This window comes from Thamnophis elegans, chromosome 1 (genome assembly GCF_009769535.1).
Source record: "Thamnophis elegans isolate rThaEle1 chromosome 1, rThaEle1.pri, whole genome shotgun sequence".
NCBI lineage: Eukaryota > Metazoa > Chordata > Lepidosauria > Squamata > Colubridae > Thamnophis > Thamnophis elegans.
The window spans coordinates 21773518-21797290 of record NC_045541.1 but is presented as its reverse complement, the minus strand read 5'-3'; the positions used below and the strand labels follow the sequence as shown (position 1 = coordinate 21797290).

Genomic DNA, 23773 nt, shown 5'->3' with positions numbered 1-23773 from the left:
TTTACAATGATAAACATATACATAAATAAATTAATGAAGGAGAAATGCCACAAAACAAGAACTCAAAATTCAAAAACCACAAAGCATTATTACTTGCATTATAAATTATAAATGCTATTATACCAACAGCATCTGATACTGGATTACTAATATATTCATCAAAGCTTGAATTCAGCTAAATGAAACAATTCAAAATAGTAGCTTTTCTCCTGCCATGCTGGCTGAATTAGATTTAGCTCTGAGTGTCAGGCTTCATATCATTTTATTGTACAAATATTCTTTGTGTATCTCATTTTCAACATAATAAATTCCATGAGACAGTAAATTATAATTAATTTGAAAGCAGAGCAATCTGTTGCTTGCCAATCTGCTTTTCTTCCTAATCCTCCTTTCACTTGCTGGATCGGTATTTGAAACTTCAGAAACAGGCTTTTATTTTTTTCAAGCAGAATTGTATTTATTTTAATTTATTACTACCATTAATAATTCATACATTAATTACTAAAACAGCCAGCAGTAAAGTTTTGCTACAGTGCTATTGTTTGTGTTCACATCTTTTATACCATTATATATGGACATGGACAATATTAATAAATCTAATTTGCAAATGTACAAAAGAATAGTTACTTATTATTATAGTACTACTGCAGTTAATTAATTGATAGTGAACTATATTGCATCAACACATTAACTCACGTTTTACATTTAAAAAATATTTTTAGTATCTTACCAATTATTTGGTGACTGTTATTCCATATAGGTACACAGAGTACAGATCTTATGTGAAAGCCAGACATCTGATCAACCTAAATAAAAAAAAACCTTCATCAATTACCATAACATATGATTTAGTCTTAATCCAAAAATGTACAGGTAGCCCTAGACTTAGAATCACAATTGGGAATGCAACATCCATCACTAAGTGAGATAGTTACTAGAAGAGTTGCAGCTGATTTGTTCATGTTAACGAGGGTGCTGCAACAGTTGTAAGTGTGAGGATCAGTTGTCATTTTTTTCAGCCCCGTCATAACTTTGAACAATTGCTAAATAAATGATCGCAAGTCGAGGATTACCTGTATCATCATTCCCTCACATATTCGGGGGGGGGGGGGGAAGTACTAATTTGAAATGATAACACAATTACATCAAAACTAGGCAAAATGATATGTATCTATGATCTTAACTGAACACATCTGAGATGTACTGAAAAGCTTTTCTTCCTGAACTTAGTAATCTTCGCTACTTTTCATCATTTTAAGCAATGATTTATGGTATGTGGAGTTCAACATGTGATTTTTGCTGCGTTGTAAATGAAGTAGTTGATGGACTCATTACTAACTGATATTATACATAAATTTCCAAAATGGTAAAGACATTTCAGAAATAAAATACATAATAATTTTACTTGCAATTCAAGTAGTGCAGGAAAGGAACAGGACCAAAATATGCTGGCAAATTGCAGTTCTTAGCTTTCTTGTATTTTAAGGAGATGTTATTTTAATAATAAAGACATTTTGTCTTCAATAATCATTTTTTCCTGAAAATTGACTTTGGAGATTAAATATTTAAAAAATCCCATCAAGAATTAATTATTGCTTTTTCTGCCTCATAACAAACAATATTTTTTCTCTAAATAAGTTGACAGCATTTTTATTAATGCACTCTTTAAGGAAATATAAAACAAAAATTAATCAGCTGCATTACATATTAATCGAAAGAGCATATGTGAAATTGTAACTCTACATTCAGTAAGAATATTATATGCTTTATTTCAGCATGCCTGTTGGCAGGAAGTATTGCCTAGGCATTAATGACACTTTTTCAACGGCTGAATTAATTACCTCCAGCAGTTTTCTCTGTAAAATGGCTCTGAGCATTTATATTTCAAATATAATTTTAAAAAATCTATTATGAAGGCTTTTAGAGATATTTCTTGACAGACTTACTATAAACAGAAGACTTTGTAAAAATGTCACCCCATGCTCAATACTCAATTGGGTGGATAAATCAACAATGCTGCAACATAAGATTGCGGACCAAGCTTGTTGATCAAGCTAAGGTACATGGACCTTGGTTAAACCTATCCCTGCATCTTTGCTGCACTATCAGACTGATGCAAAATGCTGGAATTTTTTTCCAGCTATAGCAATAGCAGTAGACTTATATACCGCTTCATAGGCCTTTCAGGCCTCTCTAAGCGGTTTACAGAGAGTCAGCATATTGCCCCCAACAATCTGGGTCCTCATTTTACCCACCTCGGAAGGATGGAAGGCTGAGTCAACCCTGAGCCGGTGAGATTTGAACCGCTGACCTGCTGATCTAGCAGTAGCCTGCAGTGCTGCATTTAACCACTGCGCCAGCTACAGAATGGGAAAGTAGTATCTTCTGCAGAGAAACCAGGAATCAATCAGATTCATCCACTTACTTAAGTTTCTATATCTCCAGCACACAAGAGTGTGCATAGTGCATACTACACCTGAATTTAAGAAAGCAATTGTATTAGTACTGTTTGCACTTACTCCTAGCGTCACTCTTTGGAGCATCTCTCACCTACAACAGTCAAACCCAGAATGGCTTCCTCAGTTCCCCCTGTGCCCCTAAAGGCTACTACTTCACACCAAAGCTCAGTCTCTCACATCATCCATTACAAATCCCTAGCAATGTATAGGCTCAAGCTGCAAAATTCAAAGTGAATTTTGAATTGCAGTAGGGGAAACAATTCCAATTGGAAGAAGCAAAACAAAATTCTGACTCTTCACAGACCATCCAGAAGACTGCTTTAAAAATAAAAAAGACACATTGTATTCTGTACTTGAAATAAACATTGCAAAGAGGCATGTTTTGTTCTGAGCACAATCACTTTTGCTCTCTTAGCTTTGAACTGCTGTAAATTGTCACCTAATTCTGCACCAGGCTCCCACCCACAAAAACACTCAAACTAAACTATTTTAGGGCTCTTTGAATAAAGTAAAGGGATTAAGAATGCCATTAAGTGTAGGAAATATTGGTACTTGCGGCATCTACTGTCAATTGTGATCTGATATTTCCAGAAAGTACTGAAGGCTAAGAAACTGTGTAATGGAGCAAAACTTTAACAGACTGATTTGAATGAACCAGGTAATTATTTCGATACAAAGCTCCAATGCTTATTCTAAAAAATGACTAAATCAAATAGAGAAAAGAAGGCGTTCAGAAGATAAACCTGCAAAAGTATTGTGGATGGGTGGGAGGCCAAAGGGTCAAGAGGCAATAATGACCATGCAATTGAAGCCCCATCCCATGCAATATGTGTGGAGGTTCAATACATGTGCAGAAGAGATGTGGCTTCAAACATGTGGTCATAGGCACCGTCTTGACTTGACCATGAGGATATTTCTATAAAACTTGTAATTTCTTCCATGTCTGTGATCAGATCATAAAAGGTACATTATATTCAGCTATCCAAAATTTTGAGTATCAAAGGAATATGGAATGGGATATTTAGATGTCAAAAATGTCTTACTTCTGCATCAAAGCGAGGATCTTGATAAGCATCACTGTTGTTTACTGGAAGGCCAGTGGAAGCTACAAGTTCAGCAATGCTATTATTTACTAGCCAGTCTGAATAAGATGCTGATGGTTTCTCCAGATTGTCTCTGAAACTGTTAAAAAGAGCAAGGGAAGAAAGAATGTAGTCACTATTGGTTCAAGATCCACTTTAATATACAGAAACCATCATCTTGTTTCAGAGTAACCTTTAAAATTTCAAAGCAGCTTAATTGTATTTAGATAATTTAAAAAATGGGCAGATAGCTTGTATTCATTTGCTCTCGGTATTTATATCTGTACGCAACTGGGGGAAATAGTTAGAGTGGCACAGAAAAATGATTTGAGTTTTCCTTTAGTTATGCCTTTTACTCTATTTTGTAGCACATTGTCTTCTTCTTCTTCTATATGTCTTATTGGCTAATCAATAAATAATAATAATTTACAACAACCCAGCTTTTGGAAAGAACTCATTGCATATGAAGGCCAACACCAGCTAAAGAACCAGCAGCAATGACTTCACATTATTGTGAATAAATAATAATAACTATGGGATTTCCAAATACAGGAATTAAGGCGAATAGACGTATCCCAGGATAACGTTGCAGGATTCAATCTAGGTCAGTCACCAGGAGCAGAGGTTTAGTCTTCCGAACTTTCAGACTCATGCCAGAGACCATCCTCAGGGAACTTCTCTCTAGCAGAGTGTGTATTTGGGCTATTCTGTGTGGTATTTATATGGTGCCTGTTGTGTGTGGCTTTTTACATGTTGATTGGTGTGCTGATGCTGGCTTATTAAGGCTGTTGTTTCCTTTTGTTGCCAAGCCCTTGCCTCCCAAGTACTTGATAAGCTTGTGGTAAATCAGCACTCCTGTTGACTGAGGAGGGGCCTGTTTCCCAGGATTCAATCATGTCCCTTGGCTGTTTTTGTGCCTGTTTATCCAACAATCTTTGTAGCTGCAAAATTGAATGTATATCCTTGTCCACTGCAATGCGAGAGAGCAGATACAATATTCTGCCTCTATAACTCATTCCCTCGAATCAGTTACATATCTCAAGAAAGCTTGAAGGAAAATTCTTAAATGTTGGTTATGTTTTAAGATTTATTTCATCTCTCTCACACTTCTATTGCTCTTAAAAAGCCTAGTTTTCTAGAGTCCAGAGGTATCTGTTTTCTGCCTGCCACTTATTTCATCTTGGAGCTCATATTTCTTCCAGACTAGAAATAAACCTTTGAATGATTTACATGAAACATTTGTATTTGGTAAACACACCTCCCCAGCAATGTTGATTAGTCACCATCAAGGGAAGAAACTGTCCATTCCAAAAGCAATCTGTCCTTTGTCGGGTGGGGGAAAGCACTTACAATTTGTTTTTTTCTGAAGAAAGGACTCAATGGAGAAGAGCCTAATACTGGGAAAGATTGAGGGCAAGAGAAGAAGGAGACGACAGAGAATGAGGTGGCTGGATGGAGTCACCGAAGCTGTGGATGTGAGCTTGGACTCCAGGATATGATAGAGGACAGGAAGGCCTGGAGGAACTTTATCCATGGAGTCGCGATGGGTCGGACATGACTTCAAAACTAATAACAACAACAAATCCTTTATTTCTCTTTTTGCTATTATTTACCCTTGGCTAAATATAATGCCATCGGGGGTGTCCTTAGTCCTGACTCAAATATGTTGTATCCTGATAATTTGATTTCTTGGAACCAGCTAATAAAGGTTTACTTTGCCTTATTTCCTCCTTATTCTTGATTTCTTTAAATTATTTTCTGTCTTGGTATCACCTTTTTATTTCTCTTGTTGAAAAACAGTACTGCTCTCATAGTTCCACAGAGGCAAGGATTGTTGTTGGAACACACATACATTTATTAGTTTATATTTCTTTCCTATTCTCATATTGTCTATTCGTTGTTTTATTACAAAATATTAACACAAAACTGATTGACGAAGGGTCTTTTTTTTCTCTTTCCCCCTGGTAAAACTAATATTCTTTTTACAATCCTTCATTTTTATTTAAATCAATTATTTAACTCTAGAACTTACTAAGAAAAGGAATTTGTCTCCATATTTATCATGCTGCAGTAGTGAGATCTGCAAGATCAAGTACACTTTTACAATAGTGCAGCATATGTTGAGTTGAAAGGTAGGATGGCAGAGAGGTATAAATTTACAGGCAAGAGCAAGCCAGGACCTCATTTTCGAGCCTTGTCTGATAATGAAATTCATAGAATTTCATACAGCTGTATTTCACAACAGCAAGATTTGACTGGCAGACTAGAAGGAGCAAATCCAACTATAAACTGAGGATCTATGAAACCAAGGCCAATTTCTAGTCAGACTTGCTGGATCTGAGATGTTTTCTTTATGGAATTTGACTTTTCCTTTAAATGCCCCATCAATAAACTCAAGATCATAAACTAAATTGTATCCCTTATTTTTCAAATAAAGAACTCAGAAATCCATACCTGAATAAAATATTAGGGAAAACAAAACCTAGTCTCAACAATAATATAAAAGATGCATTTCCAGTTTTCTCTAGGCATCTCTTCTCTCTATCCTGAATTATTTCTCACAATCTCTAAACAAAGGAAAGAATAACTAAGAACAAAATATATTACGTTCTATATATATATATGTTCCATTTTATAGACCGTGTAAAAGAGGACTCCAAATTTGTCCCCCCCCCAAAAAAAAATATTTTCATGGTTGATTGCTCTACATAACACACTCAAGGATTACTGCATATTGCTAAAGAAATGTAGAAATAACATGAATGGCAAATGTTTCCTCTGCAAACTATACAAGAAAGATTACAATAACCAAATTTAGAAGACATCAGAATCCCTAATTAATCTAGCTAGAATTCAGCTGGGATCTCTGTTGGAGAAAAAACTAAGGAAAACATAAAGAGCCACATGGAATAAAGGGTGACTAGGGGAGAAATTACATGGTCAAGGCAAATTTTTCATTTTCAACCAGAGGTGGGTTGCTCCCAGTTCGGCCCAGTTCAGCCGAACCGTAGAACAGTATCTATATCAAATTTATTTCTGGACTTTTATTTCTACATAAAAGTTAGAACAAAATGTATATGCTAAAAGTTGTTGGGAATTATATGTCAAGCATCATATTACAACAATATCAAAAATTCCCAAGTTTCAGTGAACCTCTAGATCTACATCTTTTATTTTATGCTAAACATGCCTTTATTTCTTCCCACTGTTTTCCTGCAATATGTTCTGCACGAGATAAAGAGACCTTATATAATAACATGGCCAACTAAGTATTTTAAGTATTAAAAACCTGCCTTTATTTTTTAAAGAGGTTATTTAATTAGTACCCATCTTGTCATTAAGATACGCTATTTAAGCTGCAGGGGTGGGGTGGCGGGAGAGAAGAAACAGCCCAAAGTTTTAAACAATCATGAAAATGTTTGTATAGCTAAATAATATGTTCACTGCTAAAAATAAAATAGAAATAACCCAAAAATGCACGAAAGTTGGCTGGAAGGAAGAAGACTGTATCACTCTTCAATAATCACATCAATCAACCTATCAATACAGCAAAAGCTAAGTCACGTGAATGTGGTTAATAAACTGGATGAAGTCCATATGGAATGCCCTTGGCAGAAGGAGACTTAATCAAATCTTTTAGCCTGCTAATTATGCTAAAATAACATTCCATATAATCATGTCACAGTTTTGCAACTGTTTCCCACATAACAGAGATGCAACCAATTATACCATCTGAGGAAGAATAATATTTTCTCTTCTACAACATATTGAGCTTAAGGGCATAAAAATATATAATACTTTTACAACAGTAGAACAAAAATTAAAGCAAAGTATAACAGATGGGTGTAACAAATGAAAAATTGTGCAAATAATTAATTAAATAAAAGGACCTCTTATTTGGATTTCTAGAATGAAGGTGAACTTGAAAGAGCTTTTCACAGACAGAATTTTGTCCTATAATCTAGGTTTATTCCTAAAAAGAAGATTAATTATAAAAGAATAAAATCTAACCTATTTTCTGAATCAGCAATGCACTTTGGAGACATCAATTCAAAGGACTTGGTAAATTTTACTTCCTGTCAAGATAAAACACGTGTAAATGTCATACATTGCAAATTTATTATACAACATTAGAAAAATACATAATCATGTTATAAAAATTAAATACGTGCCCAATTTGTACCCAAAGCATAAAACATTCTTTTAATGCTATCTACATAATAAAGAATTAACTGAATCTTTATAAACTGTGAAATTATTACTAATCTGGCCTAGGAAACAGGAGACCATGAGTCTAGTCCTGGATTTGGCAAAAAAGTCAGGTGGGTGACTGAGTCAATCTCTCAGCAAAACCCTCCTCAGGAATATTATATACATCTGCCACCTTGAGTTACTTATAAAGTAATAAAGGTGGGATAAAACTGTAATGAATAGAATAGAATAGAATATTCCAAAGTATGATTTCAAGATCACCAATTTATTTTTAAGTATTGTTTTTGTTACTTGAGGACCTCCAAATAATGTGAAAAGTGAAATATTTTATAGTTTGGAGTAGTGACTGAACATTTAGGGCTGCATGGGGCTGCCTTGAATACCACATAGAAGCTTTAAACAGCTAAGGAAGCACAGTTATGGGCATGTCTCAATATGTCTATGTGACATGTCTTTGTCTTTGCAAGCTGTATTGATTACCAGTTTGCTTCTGGGTGCAATCAAAGTGCTGGTTATAACTTATAAAGCCTTAAACTCCATAGGGCCTATTTATTAGAGGGGCTACCTACTGTATGTCCCATGGTACCTGCATGGCCAATTTGAACTGACAATATTAGTGCATTTCAGGTTCTTTCAATTAAACAAGGTCATCTATCAGGACCCAAGAAACACAATTTCTCTATCACAAGGCCTGCTACCTGAAATGAAAATGTAGGATCCAATCTGGGTTGGTCACTGGACCAGAGGCTTAGTCTTCTGAGCTTTTGGACTTATGCTGGAACTCATCTTCAGGGAACTTCTCCCTCACCAGAATATGTACACCAACCCTGATTGGATCCTACAACATTATCCTGAGATACATATATTTGCCTTCATTTGTGGAATGAAATTCCTTCAGATCTGAATGTCTCCTACCCTGTAGGCTTGCCAAAGACCTATAAAGGCCTGGCTTTTCTACCAGGCCTTGGGCCAGAATGGCAGGTGTACCATTTGAAGGGTGTTAATTACTGGTGGAATGTTTGGGGGTTTGTTGTTTTGGTCTTCTTTCTTGGTTTCTATTAAATTGTTTTTATATGGTTTAGTGTAGTGTGGAACCAAATATATAAATAAATTAGAGTCGGAGCCCAAATGTTAGACTATCAGTGTATCAAATTCAATATTGTTTAAACTAATCTAAAGTAGTTCTTAAGGTACCAATCAGAAAATTATTCAGATATGCTAGGAATTGTAATCTGCAATGTTATGTACATCGTGACATTGAACTATGACTACACTGACCATATTTGCTGGCAAAAAAATAAAGGACAACCCTGAAAAAGAAGCAAATCTGAAAGAGATTCATAAGGATTAAAACAAAATTATTTATAACAAAGGAAAGCTCAAGAGGAAAATAAATAAATAAATCTAAAGGACGGCTTTCTGAAATAAAGGAGTATACTTTATAATACAGAGTGTATGGTCAGTCTAAATATGACCCTTTCCAAGAGTTCAATAAAACAAAGGTTGTCTATTAATTTCAGTGGATTATATATTCAAAGGTCAAGAATTGAATGCTGTGATGGTGAACCTATGGTACACGTGCCACAGGTAGCACATAGAACTCTCTCTGCGAGCACCCCAGTTGTCACCCCAGCCCAGCTCCATCGCGCATGCAAGTGTGCCTCCCACTGGCCTGGTGGTCTTTGGGTGTCTGCAACACATGCAGGAGGACAGAATGCAAGCGGGGGGCACATACATGCATGGGGGGCACTCACATTTCATTTTGGGGCCTCATACCTCCTCCCGCATCCGGTTTTGGCCCTGGAAGGCTTCCTGCACCAACCTGGAAGCCGAGCACCCCCACATGCTGTTTTGGGCCTGGAAAGCCTCTTGCACCAACCTGGAAGCCAAAAATGGGCGAAGGGGGCGGGGCGCATGTGCACAGGGAAGCATGTGTATGCATGGGGGCAGGGTGCACATGGGGCACATGCATGCACAGGACATGCAGGGGCACACATATTGTATTATGTTTGTGGGTTTGCACGCTTTCAACACGTGACGATACTAAGTTTAGCCATACTGATCTAATGGATTGAATAATAAGCTACAATGTCTTCAAAAATATTTTTAAAAACATAGGTTTTAACAAATACACCACCCTATGTATGATCAGAAGCTAATTTTTTTCTCTAATTTAACACTGCAGAAGAGCTGCAAATGTTCAGTCATTCCTCTGTTGAACTTAGCATCTTCCTTGTTTTAAAGGTGAGTGGACAGAACAAAAATGATCGCTTGGTGGGTTAAGTTAAATCACCCCCCAAACCTAGACTGTATAATAGAAAATGAGCAACGCTTCATTCCATTTCTACTTCTGCTGAATTTATTTATTTATATGTTTATTTGTTTGTTTATATTTCATATTTCTTAATAGCAATAGCACTTAGACTTATATACCACTTCACAGTGCTTTATAGCCCTCTCTAAGCTGTTTACAGAGTCAGAATATTGCCCCCAACAATCCGAGTCCTCATTTTATCAACCTTGGAAGGATGAAAGGCTGAGTCAACCTTGTGCCTTGTGATATTTGATCTGCCAAATTGAAGGCAGTCGGTAGTCAGCAGAAGTAGCATGCAACATTGCATTCTAACCACCGTAAAAGAATCTACGCTCCCATTCCAGACTTTTCTCTCAGCAAAATCTGGTATTTTGAATATCCAAATTGTTCACAATTGTTCCACCTTACTAGCTAACTGTTTTCAGCTTAGTCAGCCAAAAACCTAGTACCGTACAAATTTTAAGTACATGCCCGAATAAATAAATACAAACATCATGATGCTTACATAAAATTTTCAAAATGTGAAATATCTACTTACTGGTGATTCAATGTCATCAAGAAGCAATACCAAGCAACGCTCACACTTGAGTAGATTCTGGGCTCGATGCATAATTTTTTTCACAATTTTCTCCAAGTCTGTCTGTTCTTCAAAGAGATCATTAACCACCTCCAGCAAGGCCTTCATACATGGGATGGAAATCGATCACAATTGGTTTCCAAAAGTAATGAATAAATGATTGCGTAATATTTCAAAAAAGAGCTGTAAAAAGAACCAGTTACTAACACTCTAGGATACTGGTTACTTGTAAATTAAACTTAGATACACAGTCATTCCATAGGTACCAGGACATCTACATAGGTACCAGGACATCCTACATAGGGAATGTTCTCAATTTAGTTTCCCTGTAAGAGACTTGAATATATTTCAACTATTTTTTAAACTATTTCTGACTAGGGAATGTCCTAGGGAATATTAGCTTTCTGTAACAACTAGCAAAAATACTTTGATATATCATAATGACCCCCAGAAAATAATAATAAAAACGATCATCTAGTCACATGTTAAGAATAATCAAGCAAGCTTGATACAAACCTGTGTGACCTGGTGCTGAACATGAGATCATTATTTTTTCTTTCATGACATTTTGAAAGTAGAGGTACAAAGCGTTAATTAATCTCACAGCTACTTCGCTTCAGATTGTGGTATCTAATTTATGTGTTTCACAGGGCAAATTATAACATAACAGATTAATTCTCAGTGGCAGTCTACCAAATTTTTGAGATAAAGTAGATATTAAGTGAACTTGAAAACTATTAGTAAAGAATGAGAAAAAAAGCCCAGAATAGCTTTTTCTGAATGTTTCAAAGTAATTATGTGGAAAAGAAAAAAGAATATTTTCTCATACGGAATTATAGCTTTGATAATTATGGTAGTGAAGCTGAATAGATTTCAGGCAAACCAATACCATGCATTTTACATGGGATTTATTTCAGTTAAGAGTGCTGTAGAAAATAAGGAGTATGCAAACATGACACAGTGTGAATACAGAACAGTGTACTGATGCCGATTTCTGCTCTTATTCATACTGCTCTAATTAAGGCAGAAGTGGGCAATCACCAGCTGAAGAACAGCAGAGCTTTTTTACAGAAAGATGCTAAAAGTGCTAGGAGTGGCAGAGGAACATTTTCTTTTAAAAAAGAAAATCCTTTGGTAGTACTTTCAAGGGTAGGATTGGGCCCAGAACTGCCGACTACAATATGAAAGGGAAAAAATGGTGAATTAATACAAATGCAAGTGAATGGACATATGGATCTACGTTTAGGATTCGTGCTCTGCACTTAATACATATGGAGGGATTGAGGGCTGCAAAAAGGGTGAGACCTGTCATACAAGAGGACAGGCAAGGAAAATTTCTGGATGCTCCTTTTTAAAAAAATGTGATCTCATTATTATAGGACAGTGTTTCTCAACCTTGGCAACTTGAAGATGTCCGGACTTCAACTCTCAGAATTCCCCAGCCAGCATTCGCTGGCTGGGGAATTCTGGGAGTTGAAGTCCGGACATCTTCAAGTTGCCAAGGTTGAGAAACACTGTTATAGGAGATATACAATTTTTAAAATGGTATCTCCAAGGAAAATGAAAGTCTACCCTTCCTCATGTCTTCCTAGTGCGTAGACAAACATCAACATAGTGATAACTATCTGCCATGTTCATTTAGTTATGGTTTTATGGTAGCACAGGACAACTTTTAGGTTGAAGAAGAAATAAATTAAACTCAAGGTATTAGGAGCTTGAACTTTTAGCAAACTAGATATTTTAAAAGTGCATTTTAATGCCTAATAGGTTTATTATGACATAAGCTCTTGTGTTTTAAAGTCCACTACTTAAGCAGGCAAAATGTTATTCTCAGTGGTCAGTTTAGGTTCAGTGGACTCTACTTCACAAAAATATATGTTAGTTGATATAGCAACATAGCTATTTTAAAAGCTGTTTCCACAGAAAACGACCTAGCTCTCTTACTCCTTTAAGGCAGTGTTTCTTAAAATGTAACCCAGCTGTCCGCCAACACTCTCAAAGCAAAATAAAATCAAAATCAATTATTTCATATCCGATGTTAAAAAAATTAATACCATCTTAAAATCCCACCAAACAATCATGAGATATTTAATATGGTAAAAATGGCAATAGCAATAGCAGTTAGACTTATATACTGCTTCATAGGGCTTTCAGCCCTCTCTAAGCGGTTTACAGAGTTAGCATATTGCCCCCAACAACAATCCGGGTCCTCATTTTACCCACCTCGGAAGGATGGAAGGCTGAGTCAACCCTGAGCCGGTGAGATTTGAACAGCCGAACTGCAGAACAGCAGTCAGCTGAAGTAGCCTGCAGTGCTGCATTTAACTACTGCGCCACCTCGGCTCGGTGTAACCCATCCAAACAAGAGCTTTCTGGGGTTCTCCATAAATTTGTAAAAGTTGGAAAGGACCCTAAGAGAGACCAAAACATTGCTCCAAGAAAAGGGTAATTCAAGATATGTGTGTGTGTGTGTTTGTGTAGCTTTCCGATTCCCAGATTTGAGCATGGAGAAAGTGATAGGAAAAAACACACACGTAAAGGTTCCTTACTTGCACTGGTAATATGTAACCCCAAGGGTAATAGGTACTTCTGAACTACATTCCAAGTGTTTCTTACTACTTCCTAGATTTCAGTAGTATCTAGAATGCAAAAAGTTACACTATGGTGTTTTTTTTCAGAGTATATAGAGGCTTGCTATGGGTATTCATTTCTAAAAAGCCTTCTTTAGAATCATCTTTAAAGCCTTTTAAAGAATGGTACTTGGGCTAATATTAAAATTTCTAGGATAGATTTACAATGAAAAGTATACAAGGCCAATTTCCCCCCAATTCATAATATGATCATCATATGGGACTGTAGCAATTAGTCTTATTATTTGGATTGGATATGGGGGAAAGTACACACTAACTTCAGAAGGGATACTAATTACCAATGTTTGCTTTGAATAACAGTAATAATTTGAGTGAGGAAGTCTCCCCAAAATGGGGGTAAAAATAATTTCTTTTCCTGAAAGCTGTATAAATAAGGTCTAATAATCAAGGCTCCCTTCTTTCAGAATCTCTTGCATTCTGGTATCCTTGCACAAATTAACTTTTGCAAAGTGAAAGAAATGTGCAGAAGAAAAATGCTACCTCTCTTTTAAATTTAGGGATGATTTTTTTTTCAGCTATATATTTATTTTTTATGTTCCCACATTATTGGAATCGTGGTATGAACTCTTTTCACCAACTAATGAAAGCTCAAATTATGTTAGTATTCCAAAAGGAAATCAGCCTTCCTAGATATAGGTACTGAGCTTCTAAAGTAAACAGAAAAAATAAGAATTGGGTTTGCACAGCGCCAGTCCTAAAGACAGGGCATATGTTAGTGCAGTTGGGGTAATGCGTCTAACATTACTATTGTAATTGTTTTTTTCCTTTCCTTTCCTTTTTTTTTGGGGGGGGTGGTGGTGGAAACAAAAAATAGAGGCAAGTAGCAGTGGAGGGAAAAAAATGAAAGATTAAACTAAATGAACATGACTATGACTGAATCCACTTAAATTTCATGAATGAGGCATAGCAAAGCCAATGGATGAGGAAAATTACTTTAGAAGGCCCCCCCCCCCATTGCTTCTCACTGTGCTCCCCAATATCATCCATCTGGTAAAGAAACAAGGGAAATCAAGGCAACTGAAATGTAAAAAAAAATAAGACCAGAAATTTTATATCTGCTACAATCAATTTCGTAGGAGCAGGGGAGACATTTCTGAGCATTTCTGAGTATGTACTATATTCTCTTATGTTACACACTGTAAATTTTGAAAAAAAATGTTATTGTTTGTTATTTAGTTTAAAAGTGTTGGCACAGTATAAGTAGAAATGAATTTCTGTAAATACTAACAATTAAAATATAAGGAAGATAATACATTATTTGGGTGTAAGGAGAAGAATGAGAAAATAGGAAACAACATTCTATAGACTTCTTCATATGTATAAACAAGCAGATTACACAATTCAGTATAGCTTATTCCCAGGGAAATGTGTACAAAGATGCTAACTCATTATTGATGCAGCCAGATCTATTTTCAGGATCATGCGGCTGTAGCAGAAATCTCTCTGCAGCAACCACAATCTTGAAAAATAATGTGGCTGCTTTAATAAGCTGAACAAAGTGCTACATTTGTGCTCCTGTATGATTCAAAGCAAGTTTTTCCCAACTGAATTTAAAGAACCGTACAAACCACTTCAATGGATAAAAATACATATGGCAGTCTTAAAATATAAATACAAATTAGGAATAATGTCAATTATGTTCATTTTGCTGAAACTATAGAGTACCGTAACTGTGCAAATAGTTATGCAAATCATCACTTGTTCTTTTATCACATCATAAAATGGATAGCATATTAAATAATATTAATGATAGTTATTCATGTTATTCTGACTTACTCTGCTTCTATCATACTCCTTCCTGGAAGCAGCAAACAATTGAGCATTGGATATGGCAATACCACAGAAGGGAAGATACATTTCCATTACCTAGCACACAGAGAAAGACATTAAATGTTCATTGTGAAATTACATGTGTATCAGCAATCTCACCTTCACAAAAGATATATCAGAATATCAGCTAGAGTCTGACATCAAAATTGCTTATACAGCTCTTTGCAGAGTGAAAATTAGAAATCCTGGATAAGAGGACATAACACCAACACCACCCTGCCCCATCTCACTGGATGAAGAATCAGGGCCACCTGTTTCTCTACCCAGTTTTGCAACCCTCACATATTTTTAAAGAGATTTTTAAAATCTTCCTCCTAAAATGCATAATCTTAGGGCTAGAACCGTGGCTGCCTCCCAGATCCTACACAATGGGAGAGGGGAGAACTCTGGCAAGAAAGCCAGTTTGTTTAATGGTTGAGATGCTGGCTAGAAACTAGGAGACAGTGAGTTCTATCCCACCTTAGACATTAAAAAATGGCTGGGTGATTTTAGCCAATCACTCTCTCAGCCAATTCACCTCAGAGGATTATAGTCGCAGGGGAAATAGGAGGAGGAAGAAATACAGGTACGATCTATTCCTTTATTGTAATAAAGCAAAAAACCCAGGATGCATACTAAAGAATTATATTCTAAAAAAAAAGGAATAATACAATACTGGGTCCTTATTTTACCCACTTCAGAAGAATGGAAGTCTGAGTGAACCTTGAGCCAGTCAGGATTGAACTGCTGGCAATCGGCATAATTAACCTGCAATACTACACTTTAACCCATGCACCACCACAACTCTTAATAGAACTTGGCCAACTTTATCTGGGCTCAGAAACTAAGCAGTACTGGGTCTACTTAATGGTTGGACAGGAGACCTCTAGCGAATACTAATACTTTAAGCTTGACTTGAAGGAGATTTGACTCTTCTTTCCCATGAAAAGAATGGCTTCAAATTTTGTGACTGGTGAAAGAAGAATAGCTCTCTACTGTGTTGTAAAAGTTAGTTATTTGCTAGCCTTCATTTACAATGCTCAAAAAAACCTAAAAAGTAATTCAACAATAATTCTTATTTTTCATCTAAAATTTGTATCTTTTCACTTTATTTATATAAATGTCATATGCAAATTGCTTAGAATCATTTCCAAATGAAATGGGAGGGAAAAACCTAATATTAGTGCTCTAGTCTTCATCGTTTAATCTGGAATATAAATTTCCACAACAAAAACTTCCAAACTGTAGTTGAATACTTGACATTTTTCATTTGTATGACTTTATTTTAGAACATGATCTGGAAAGCAAATGAAGGGGTTAAAAATGAAAATGATACATCTAGAACATCATCTTTTTATTTTAGCTGACCCCACATATTTTACAGCAAATATTTTCCCCAAAGGAAAAGAATCATAAATAATAATTTTTATGTTACTTTTCCCCATTCTTTCTATGATTCAAGTTTTTTAAGTTTAGTTGCCCAAATTTATCTGATGATGCCTAAAACGTGAGAGAGAGACAAACACAATGACATATTTGTATACTACTTCTATTATAGTATTTGTAATATATATAGTAAATGAAACAAAAAGTTATATTTAACTCAAGATCTCAACTTGCAACACATCAACTACTAATGGGATAGTTTTATTTAAATCAAAGTTTTCACTTCAGTACCGTGTTTCCCCGAAAATAAGATAGGGTCTTATTTTCTTTTGCCCCACGACATATGGCCTTGGGCTTATTATAGGGGAGGGCTTATTATTTTCTGGGGCAGGTGAGAAGCGAGGTGCGCCTTTTACGTTTCCAGCTCCGTTGCGTTCCTTGCCCTTTTGCCCATTGAATCCTCTTGTAAAAAAAACCTCTTTAGTTCAACTCGTGAGGTTTTTTTTACAAGGGGATTCAATGGGCGAAAGGGCGAGGAACGTGATGGAGCTGGAAAGGTAAGAGGTGCGCCTCGCTTCTCTCCTCCCCACCTGCCACCCCTCGCTAAAGGGACAGCAGGGAAGGGAACTAGGCAGGCTGCCTTTACCATTGGGATGGGCAATGTTTTTTTGCGCGAGAAGGAACAGGCAGCAAGGGGTGATCGCATTGCTGTCCTGCCGCTGTTTTTGGAGCGGGCTCTTTTTGAGCGGGAGGGAAGGGCGGGGGGTGGAAGCACTTTGCTTCGCCTGCCACTGTTTTTGCGGCAAGCCCTCATTTTGCCCCACAAGCTGTACCGGTAAGTGGTACAGTGGTAATGGCGGGGACCAGTTGCGCATGCGCTTAAATAGTTGGGGGCAGGCTTATTTTCAGGAGAGGGCTAATTATGGCACATACTCTGAAAAGTCCGATTGGGCTTATTAGCAGGCATGTCTTATTTTTGGGGAAACATGGTACCACTAGTTCAATTTTTAATCAAATAATTCCAATGGTTTGTACTGAAATTACGATACAGTAATATCAAGTATTTCAGCACAAACAGGTTTCTAGTTTTAAAATATATTATTTCATTTATCCCCATATAAGTTTGCTGAAAATAGTTTACAATAGTTATAATGTACAGAAATTGTTAATGTTTGTTAGGTAATTTCAAATAGTTTTCTTTATATGATTTCCTAAAAATAATTCAGTAAAGAATTACCGTAGTGTATGCAAGTACAGTTCAGAAGCAAATATGGGAATCTTAGAAGCATAGCTTGCTATAAGAGAAATTATGGGGATACAAAAAGTCTATTTACATATTGAAGAATAGATGTTCATTGAGAATTTGATTTATCTACAAAGATTAGTAGCATGTAACTTTCTAAAAGTATGATAAAGCCGTTAGAATTTACCATTTCAGAGACTACACACATATATTGACAGTGAAGAGAGTTTTGAATAATGGAAAAAGGCATCACTAGTTTTATCAAAGATTCACATACCGTAAAATATATCTCACATGCCGAAATACATTTTCTAAGGATTTTCTATTTGTACCAGTGACAATCGCTTATATATTGCTGGGGGCTATAATTATTGCATCCTCTTCTATTTAATCTTTGGGGGATTTAGGAATATTTTAAAAGGGGAAAAAGGAATATAAAGTCTATCCTTAAACTTATCAGTAAACAATACTACATTCAAGGAATGTAATGTCCCCTCCCTTTCAAATATTTGTCAGATCTAAGCCTGGAAGCAGAAGAAACTTGAAAGAGCAATCTGCGTTTCTTTTTTATACATTCAGCAATCGTCTTTTCTGCGGTGTTTGCTACAAAGCAAAAAAAGGGTTCAGAAGAATGCTAGCAGAAAGCCAATTTTCCTTCATAAATATGTTATCTCTATAACTAATTCATACATGTCCAAACTTGCATCTTCATGCCCGTTCTGTTATGTAATATCTTCCTAAAAATAAGTACACAGTAATACACTTCCACTAATCACCTAAAACCAGGAATCCAGAGCCTGGAAATCAATTGCAATGTGCTTAGATGTGAACATTCAACCAAATTGAATTACTCTATGGCATCTATGCCAGGTGTTACTGGCAATGTAATCAAGACCTCTGATCAAATCAACATACAACAAACATATTTCTCTAGGGAGATAGATCCCTGTTTTGATTCTCAAGCCACTGTTTAACCTGCAGTTTTGAGTTTTAAACACAAGCCCACTCATCCTAGATATAAACTTTTTTCTTAATGTCTACTTCATCAGACATCTCGGTTCATATCATCTTAGCTACCATGTTATGCTAGCTTGTGTTCTTCATTCAAATCTCTATCTTAACTCAATCTCTCCTGCCAGAGATTTTAAGGTACAGGAAGATATTGAGGAGAACCTTAGAAGACAAGAGATCACAATCCCTAAGACAGAACTACCTAAAGCTGTGATGGCGAACCTTTGGCACGTGTGCCGGAAGTGGCACACAGAGCCCTCTCTGCTGGCATGCACGCCGTCACCCCAGGTCAGATCTCCGTATCATTTCTTTCGTGAGCTTCTGTTTCCCTGCAAATGACGAAACAGAAGCTCACAAAATAAAAAGATCTCGCCGGGCTGTTGATGTTGGGATGCCCCACCTCCCACCAGACAGCTGGTCTTCGGGTCTCTGCTGCACATGTGTGCATTTTGGTGGATGCATGCATGTGCACATGCGCACATTTGCACATGCACTCATTCGCTCTCGCACCTTTCAGTTTGGGCATGCACGGGCATGCAGTTTCGGCACTCAGTGTCTAAAAGGTTCACCACTACTGACCTAAAGAGTCATTTTGCAAGAATGCCAGGTTTGAATCAGTATGTTTAAGAAACTCTCAGTAATTCTCTGGGGATGCCTTATGTATAAATATCTGCAAGCAGTTTACAATATTGGTTTGCACATAGGTTTGCCTCAAGGCATTTTGAAATGTTTTACATTAGTATGGAAGGAGACCATACTCTGTTGAGGGCAAGAAGAGAAAGCTGATCAATGAATACAAGATGCGACTGGACTATTTAGTTTTTCTTTGAAGATGTTTCCCTTCTCATCCAAGAAGCTTCTTCAGCTTCTACAACTATGACCTGGATGACTGAGAATCTCCATAGACAAATACAAGATGCCTTTTTTAGGTATGAATGAAATGATTGGAAGAACTATGTTTCTGTTACTGAGGACAGTGTGTGGAATCAGAGAGCTCCAGGCATCAGAGGGATTTTTATAATGTGTGTGCTAATCTCATTACACGGGTGACAGAAGTGCAAATTTGGTCTATGCCAGTAAAATATATTGCATCACGGTCCAATATTGTACCTAAACTGATGCACAGCTGTACTACTTCAACATTATCTGGCGCAACTTTTATTCCCCGTGATTTTGAATCATAACCACTAAATTACTTTTAAAGTCTTTTTCTTGTAATGAATATTTTTCCAAGCTCTATTTTTAAAGCTGCTACTAATGCCACTAGAGATTGAGAACATAAGTCTTTCTTAGCTTCTTTTCATGTGCTTCTAAGTTATTGCTTCTCCAGAATTTGTATGTGGGCGTCGTTAATGTATGATAGGAAAGACTGAAAGTTTCAATCACATAAGCACTGAACAAGAAAAAAGGGAGGGCAAATAGGATTTGGCAGAGAAGGGGAGAAGGGAGGGATGGGGGAGGGGAGAGAGAAGAAGAGAGAGAGAAAAGAGAGAGGGTGGGGGAAGAGAGAATTCTTTTGCTTGTAATTGATTTAAGGAATATGAAGGCATAAGAATTGCTTGCCCAGGAATGCACCATTTTCTTTTTAATTTCAAAGCCAAGAATCATATACCTGTTGCAAGTATATTGATTGTTTTTCTGGAAAGACAAACTGTCCATTCCTAGCTTATCAGAGAAGCTGATAAAATAACTACCGGTAGTAGCATGAGAATGTTTCAGTGGTGGGTTCCTACCAGTTTGGCTGAACCAGTAGTGGTTTGGCGGCCTGGGTAGCTGGAACCAGCAGCGACCCAAGCTTGTCACGCCCCCAAACTGGTTCTCTGGTCACAGGCGCTGCCATCTTCTTTTTTGCTTATGCTCATGGGCAATTTTTATTGTATTGCGCATGCACACGCAATTTGTATCAAGCTCACACACGCAGCATGGCCATGAGTGAACTGGCAGTAGTGACTGCTAGAACCCACCCCTGGAATGTTTCCAACCAAACAGAAATGATTTAGGAGAAGTAGTCCTCAATTTACAACCACAATTGAGCCCAAAATTTCTGTTGGTAAGTGAGACATTTGTTAAGTGAATTTTGTCCCGTTTTTTTTTTTTTAACCACAGGTTATCAAAAGTTGTTAAGTGATTCACTGTAGTTGTTAAGTTAGTTAACATAGTGAAGTGAATCTGGCTTCCCCATTGAATTTGCTCATCAGAAGGTAGCAAAACGAGATCACGCGATCCCGGGACATTAAAACTGTCACCTGAATTTTGATCACGTGATCATGGAGATGCAGCAAAGGTCGTAAGTGTGAAAAATGGTCATAGGTCTATTTTTCAGTGCTGTTGTAACTTCGAATGGTCACTAAATGAACTATTGTAAGTCAAGGACTACCTGTGAAAGATTAGTTTTGTTTATTAGAGCTTTCCTCTAACAATTTTCTGTATTCCACTAAAGTAGGCTGTCATTAGGCTTCATATATATCTCTTACAGTAGAGGTAATCCTCAAGAGTTCATCTAGTGACAGTTCCAAGTTCTAATGACACTGAAAAAAGTGACTTATGACTATTTTTCACACTTATGACCATTGCAGCATCCCCATGGTCATGTGATCAAAATTCAGATACTTGGCAACTGACTTCATATTCACGATGGTTGCAGCCACCCAGTCATGTGATCATCTTTTGTGACCTTCTGACAAGCAAACTCAATGCGGAAGCCAGCTTCACTTAACAATCATGTTCCTAACTTAACAATTGCAGTGATTCACTTAACAGCTGTGGCAAGAAAAGTCATAAACTGAGTTCTTAAAAAATAAGTCCCATTTTCATGGTGTGAAGGTGGGGGTGGAATCTACCGTGTATCACATCGGTAGAATGCCCACCTCTACATTAGAAAAGGAGATTAAGAGTTAGAAAAAAACAAACCTCTTTCTTAGAATGGAACATACTTTATTCTGAATTTAAGAACACTTCATAATCCCCTTTTAATTTAGATTAATACAGCCTGACTTTGTATTATTAGCTTTATTTATCTGAATCTATGCTATGTGTGGAAAAATGAAACTGTATGAATGGTTTCAGCTCCAAGTATCCCACACACAACATGCTGTGCTTCCTGGATCAATGAATAAAGTTTACAAATCGAGATGACAAAACTCTATGAGGGAGGGAGAGAAGCAGAGGTTTTCAAAGAGACATAACCTTGAATTTAAAATATATATGTAACTTCTAAAAGCTAATTTGCCCATTTTTCCAACCCAAAGGTAGATAGCCACTGATTTAAAACATGGATTTATATTTGTCAATTTAATTCCAAGCGACAAAAATTTCACCTATAGCTCATCTCCAGGGTCTAAAACTATACAAAAAGACTGTATTACACATGTTCCCTGCCTTTAAAAGATGACTGTACTTAAAAATAACACAAAGGTTTTGTGTTTCTAAACATAAAACACTGGTTCATAAAAGAAGAAAAGAGTTTCAGCAGCTTGTAATGTGCAGCACTGGTCAAGGGTTGCACCCTTTATAAGTAATCCTGGTCTGGTCCCTTCTTTGCTTCTTGACAACATAAAGTAAAATCTCCTTTGTTCTGAATTTCTCTCCCTGCACAGTGGCAACCTCTGAAGGGGAATAACAACAAGGAATGGGATGATAGCCCATCACAATATTCCATCTAATTAAATAAGACAGAGATATGAGAGAAGGGTGCAACAGCAGGGCATATGGCTTGTAGCAACATCTAGTAGTTTATGTAAAGCTTGACACAAAGAAAGTTGACTGCTGAATTTTGGAGCAGTGAAGCAATGCCAATGTTTCTATATCTTTCCTCTGTTCCTTTCTAACTAAGCAGACTGGAAGTTTATTTACAATGCTTTCTAATGAGCCCATTTGCCTTTCTTCTGGGTAATTTTATGAAATGCACAGAGAAAGAAAAACAACAATAGAACAAATGACTGGATGAACATTCTGTGAGTACAGCACTGTGAGCAATGTTATGAGCTTACATCCTGCAAAACGTTACACACTGTTATACAAGCGTAACAGGGTGCCAGTACTGAAGCTACCAAGTACAATGTTTATAATCTGTATTTTTAAGGCTGTCTTTCCAATTGCAATTTAAGTCAGAAATACCTACACGAATCTGTATATGCAGGCTGTTTGGAACTCAGATATTCAACATATTATAGTCATCCCGAGACTTTTGGAATGGGCCGACATGATAAATTTAAATAATAACAAAAAATAAAAATATGTATATTCTTCACAGGCATGTTTGTTTGATGCATGCTTTGCCACAACAAAGAAAACTTGCCTTTTTATATGGCACCCATTTATTTAAATAACTTTTGATTACTTTATGAAAAAGCAGCATTTATTTATAATTATTATGCACTATAATCTGGAAGAACTTAAACTGAAATAGTTACCACTACCACCCGGAACACTAGAATCTTGGAACCTCTAGTATGCAGGCAAGCATAATCAAATCCCCAGATATAGGATAGGTGGTATCTAGATCAACAGCAATAACTGTGAGATGGATCTAGGAGTCCTAGTGGACAATCATTTAAGTATGAGCCAGCAGTGTGCTGCAGCTGCCAAAAAAGCCAATGCAGTCGGCATCAACAGAGAGATAGTATTAAGATAATGTAGTATTAGTATCACTCTATCCTGCACTAGTAAGACCACACTTGGAATACTGCATCCATTTCTGGTCACCACGGTTCAAAAAAAGATGTTGCAACTCTAGAAAGAATGCAGGGAAGAGCAACACAGATGATTAGTGGACTGGAGGTTGAAGCGTATGATGAACAGTTGTGAGAATTGAGTACATCTGAAGAGAAAGACTAGAGGGGGCATATTGGCAATCTTCCAATCTCTGAGCGGTGGGGGTCAACCTATTCTCCAAAGTACCTGGCGGGGCAAGAAGTAATGGATGAAAACTTATCAAAGAGAGATCCAAATCAGAACTAAGAAGAAATTTCCTGATAGTTAGAACTGTCTAATGGAACAGCTTGCCTCCATCCCTGGAGGTTTTAATAAG

At 36.8% G+C, this 23773-nt stretch overlaps 1 protein-coding gene across 1 annotated transcript in view; it reads right to left on the bottom strand.

The window, feature by feature from the left end:
- Nucleotides 1–23773, bottom strand: part of PDE11A (phosphodiesterase 11A) — a 176218-nt gene that overhangs the window by 87061 nt on the left and 65384 nt on the right. The window contains exons 3-7 of the mRNA XM_032237355.1: nucleotides 15072–15161; nucleotides 10602–10746; nucleotides 7553–7613; nucleotides 3503–3641; nucleotides 731–806 (exon numbers count right to left, since the gene is read on the bottom strand). Of these exons, the coding sequence (XP_032093246.1) occupies nucleotides 731–806; nucleotides 3503–3641; nucleotides 7553–7613; nucleotides 10602–10746; nucleotides 15072–15161 (511 nt within the window). The remainder of the gene's footprint in view (nucleotides 1–730; nucleotides 807–3502; nucleotides 3642–7552; nucleotides 7614–10601; nucleotides 10747–15071; nucleotides 15162–23773) is intronic.